Raw genomic sequence first — 4,790 nt, 5'->3', positions numbered from 1 at the left:
TATTATTGAAGAAGGAAAAGGTAATTAAATGTAGGGTTTTTATAAAGTAAACACTTTGTTGATCAATTTGTTAATTTAATCATCTCATTGATTTTGAAAAGAATTTCAAAACACACCTAAAATATCTACAGTTGATCCCAATTAGTTGAAAAAAAGCTCTGATGATGATGATGGTGACACTTAAAATATCTACTACTTAACGTTTCATCAATTTAGCAAGAACCCGCCTAAGTTGCCCTTTGATGGGCTTCTTGAAATTAAATCAATAGAAATGCATGAGATCTTAAATAGTTCTTCTGTTGAGCACATTTTGATAAGTTTCCGTTGATTTTTTCAAGCGTTTGACCATTTTTACGACATTTTCTCAAAAAGCTAATATGTTGAACTATAGCTAGTTAAATTTGCAAATTATACCTTAGTTAATGTTTTAAACTTGTGTTGAAAATTACCAATCTGACTCGGAATAGCCTGAGTAAAATCGGGATCTTTAGCAAGGCAATTCTACTTCCAAGTGCCCCGAATCTCCAGCTTCTAACTTAATTTTTTAATTTCTTTGTTAAATATAGCCCAATCTGGCTCAGGAATTGCCCAGACTTGGATCGAATCGGAATAGAACCGTGGTGAGTCGAGGCCCAATTCCTATTTTTCAAACACTGCTGTAAACTATTATTTGGAAGTGTTGGCCTGGACAAGGCCAGCCTCACCGTTTGGGCCCCATGTTATGCTTTGCATGTCATATACACCAGCCGCATGGCATTAGTGGATTCCGAATACCTTTATCTCATCCATATGCCAATAAATTTAAAACTAAATGAAATGGAAAAACATTGACAAATGGGAAACAATTGTTGGGAAAAGTTTTAAAAAGATACTGATAAATGATTCCTTGCACAGGAAAAATAAAATGAAACAACAGACAGGGCGGAGAAGATCTTAATAAGGTAATTTTCATTCATTTTAAAGATATAGAGAACCCTAATATCCTCTTACATCCATATGAAAACTGTGAAAGCAAGAATTGTAGGTACAAACGAATCACAAAAGAAAAAAACAAGCTACATTATAACAGAGAAACAAAAGTTTAAAACAAAAATGTAGAGAAGGCAAATTGCCAAGAGCGGCGTAGAAACCCGGATTAGGTCCTGAGATTTGCCAAACCCAACTCAGGATTGACCCCATGATTGAGTGACAAAGAAGAAAACAACAGATGGGTTGGGTGCTTCAATTGCAAATGAAGTTTCATGCTAGTCCCTAATCCTCAAAAATTATAGATATTAGATAGAGAGGGGGATTAGCCGACCCCAAATAGTTGAGAAAAGGCGGTGATGATGATGAGATAGAGAGGGGATCATCATGAAAGTGAGAAGAAAAAGGACTAGAACACAAGGAAACAGAAAAAAAGACTCAAGAGTAAGACACTCGAGAGAATCATAATCGAGTCGCAAACAAAACACAATAACTAATTTCACAATTCAAGTACATAAACAGACAACTAGATCTCACAGGATGGAGTGAATGCAGAATAGAGAGAGACTTACACACTCAGATCTTCCTATCCCCTAATAAACCACAACAATTAAAAAAAAAATGATCAGAACTAAGATGCTAGATCTCATCAACTTGAAGGAATTGAATGAAGACACAGATCCAGGGGCCAAAATCAACACAAACAGCTCAGCTCATCAAGCTCGTGGAACACTAACAGGTGAGAAGAAACATGGAAGTTTACTATTCAGAACTAAAAAACAAACAATTGCAGATGAACCTAACAAATTGCCACAGCAAGACCAGAGAAGAGATACCGCATGATCAGATCAGAATCCCACAGGGGGAAAAAAAGAGAAAAATAACCAAAAATTCCCAAGAAATAAAAATCAAAAGCAACATCAACAAATACCAGCACCCCACTGCACTTACTCCAAGGATCTGATTTAGGGTTGTTGCCTAGCATCAATGAACCCAGCATCAACCAAAACTTTTTCTCTCTTTGCGAGCTCTACATCTTCATTCACCATCATCTTCACCAGCTCCTTAAACCCCACCTTGGGGCTCCACTCCAAAACCTGCCTCGCTTTGCTCGCATCCCCCCTCAAATTATCCACTTCAGCAGGCCTAAAATACCTGGGATCAATGCAGACATGATCCTTCCACCTTAGACCAACGCACCCAAATGCCTCCTCCAAAAACTCCTGCACGCTGTGCGCCTCCTCCGTCGCCACCACATAGTCGTCAGGCGTGTCCTGCTGAAGCATCAGCCACATCGCCCTTACATAGTCACCCGCAAATCCCCAATCCCTCTGCGCCTTCAAATTCCCCAGGAACAATTTCTTCTGCAATCCGACCACTATGCGACCCACCGCTCTTGTGATCTTTCTAGTAACAAAATTCTCTCCCCTTCTCGGGCTCTCATGGTTGAACAGGATCCCATTGCAGGCGAAGAGGCCATAGGCCTCACGATAGTTCACCGTGTACCAGTGGGCCGCCACTTTTGAGGCCGCATAAGGGGATCGGGGGTGAAATGGCGTGGATTCAGATTGCGGCGGAGGGGTGGATCCGTACATTTCGGAGGAGCCGGCCTGGTAGTATCGGACATGGCGGCCAGTGGTATGGATGTGGGCACGGACCGCCTCCAGGAGGCGGAGGGCACCGGTGGCAACAACATCAGCGGTGTAGTCAGGGGTCTCAAAGGAGACAGCAACATGGGACTGGGCTGCCAGGTTGTAGACCTCGTCAGGGGCAATGGTGTCTACCCAGCGCCGCAGGGAGGAAGCATCGGTGAGGTCGGCATAGTGGAGGCGCATGCGAGCGTGCTGGGCGTTGTGGGGGTCGATGTAGAGGTGGTTGAGGCGCTGCGTGTTGAAGTTGGAGGAGCGGCGGATGAGGCCGTGGACCTCATAGCCCTTCTCTAAGAGAAATTCGGTGAGGTAGGAGCCATCTTGGCCGGTGATGCCCGTGATTAGGGCTCTTTTGGGCGGAGAGGATGCTGGCTCCGTTGCAGTGGCGGTGGCCATGTTTCGAGAGAGGTGGGTGATGGGTTTTGGAGTGGGGGAATGGGATCTGAATGTGAGAGAGCGCGTGTTTTGGGTTTCTTTTCTCCCTCACAAAGACCGTGGATTGTGCAGGGATCGACGCGTAGAGGTGGGAAGGGGGACTTTTTTTAATTAAGGATCAAATTTCTATATGACTTATGCTTTATGGAAATAGAACGGATCTTGGGATATGGGAATATTTATTTTTAGGGCGAAATGGCCGGATTACATAATATTAATTTTAGAACTTCAAATCTTGTTTTTTTTCATAACCATAATGTTTGAATTGTAATTTTTTATTAATTATAAAGTAAGTGTTTATCGGCCTGCAATAACCTTTACTTGTTTATTGCAGCCCTATCAAATCATTTACTTTTAATTATAGAGAGATGGGTAATAACATGGAAAATTGTTTCTACAATGGCCATCTAAAAAGAAGTGTAATTAACGATCCAAATGTTTTTTTTTTAAATTTTCAAATTATTTTTTTCATATTCAGGATCTCCAAATTAAAAATTATATATTCTCTAAAAATTAATTAGGATCAAATAATATTTTAAAAATATATCTATGCCAAGCCCGCATTTCTACAATATGCGGCTGGCCGCATAAAAACCTTGTCCATGACATATTAAGATTCTTGTAGCACACCATAATAGTTAAAAGAAAGGCTCCAATGAGGATGAGACTCGAGTAAGATGCAAGAACACATAGTTTTATTTTAATACAACTCGTCGCGAAGCATTTATTTCTCTGATTCTTATTTGGGTGCGGTTTGTATAAAGCCTATGCTCTAAATAATCAAATTCGAGCCCATATCAAAAATTTCATTAGAAGAGGTTGTTTTAATGCCCAAATATCTTCAAATCGATCATCTCGACATCAAGATGCATAGACATGAGAAAAAACTAGATTTCAAGTTTTAGAAATAGTGTATTTTGTAACGTATTTTTGGACCGTCAATTTTTAAGATTTTCAAGTTTTCATAGATCTCTCGATCTATTCTATTTTTGAAACCCTAATCACGAGCATCACCGGCCATTTTCCTTTAATTATAAGGATATGGGTAAAACATATGGAAAATTGTTTCTACAATAGGTGGTCCATCTAAAAACAAGTGTAACTAACAATCCAAATGTTTTTTAAATATAATTAATACTTTAAGTTTTCAAATTATTATTATTATGTCATATTCATGATATCCATATTACAAATGATATATTCTCTAAAAATTAGGATCAAATTATATTTAAAAAATATATCTATTGTCAAACCTGCATTTCTACAATATGCTGGCCGACCGCATAGAAACCTAATTCATAGTATATTAGGATTGGTGTGGCGCACCCAAATAGTTAAAAAAAAGGCTCCAATGATGATGAGATATGAGTAAGGTGCAAGAACGTGCGGATTTATTTCAAGACAACTCATCACAAAGCATTTATTTCTCTGATTTTTGTTTGGGTGTGGTTTGTATAGAGCGTAGGCTCTAAATAATCAAATTAGAAGCTACCTTCAAATAGTTTTCAAAAATATCGTTTTATTATTGGAAATCACTTTGATGCTCTTAAAATATATTTTCATCTTTATGTATAAATTTTAAAGCTTCAAAAATAGTGTAAATCGATAGATCTATGAAAATCTTGAAAATTGACCGTCCAAAAATGTGCTACAAAATACATTATTTTCAAAACTTGAAATCTATTTTTTTTTTATATAAGTACATCTTGATGTCGAGATGATAAATTCAAAGATATTTGA

At 38.6% G+C, this 4,790-nt stretch overlaps 1 protein-coding gene across 1 annotated transcript; it reads right to left on the bottom strand.

Annotated features, from left to right (window-relative positions):
• Positions 1-933: 933 nt before the first annotated feature.
• GMD1 (GDP-D-mannose 4,6-dehydratase 1) lies at positions 934-3,011 on the bottom strand. Its single transcript, XM_006856860.4, has one exon. The coding sequence runs from the start codon at positions 3,009-3,011 to the stop codon at positions 1,932-1,934; it is 1,080 nt and encodes a 359-aa protein (XP_006856922.2). The 3' UTR covers positions 934-1,931.
• Between the last annotated feature and the right edge of the window lie 1,779 nt (positions 3,012-4,790).

Source organism: Amborella trichopoda, chromosome 9, assembly GCF_054954075.1.
Source record: "Amborella trichopoda isolate Santa Cruz 75 chromosome 9, AtrichopodaSantaCruz75HAP2 v2.0, whole genome shotgun sequence".
NCBI lineage: Eukaryota > Viridiplantae > Streptophyta > Magnoliopsida > Amborellales > Amborellaceae > Amborella > Amborella trichopoda.
The sequence above is the reverse complement of the archived record's forward strand: the minus strand, read 5'-3'. Positions and strand labels throughout refer to the sequence as shown.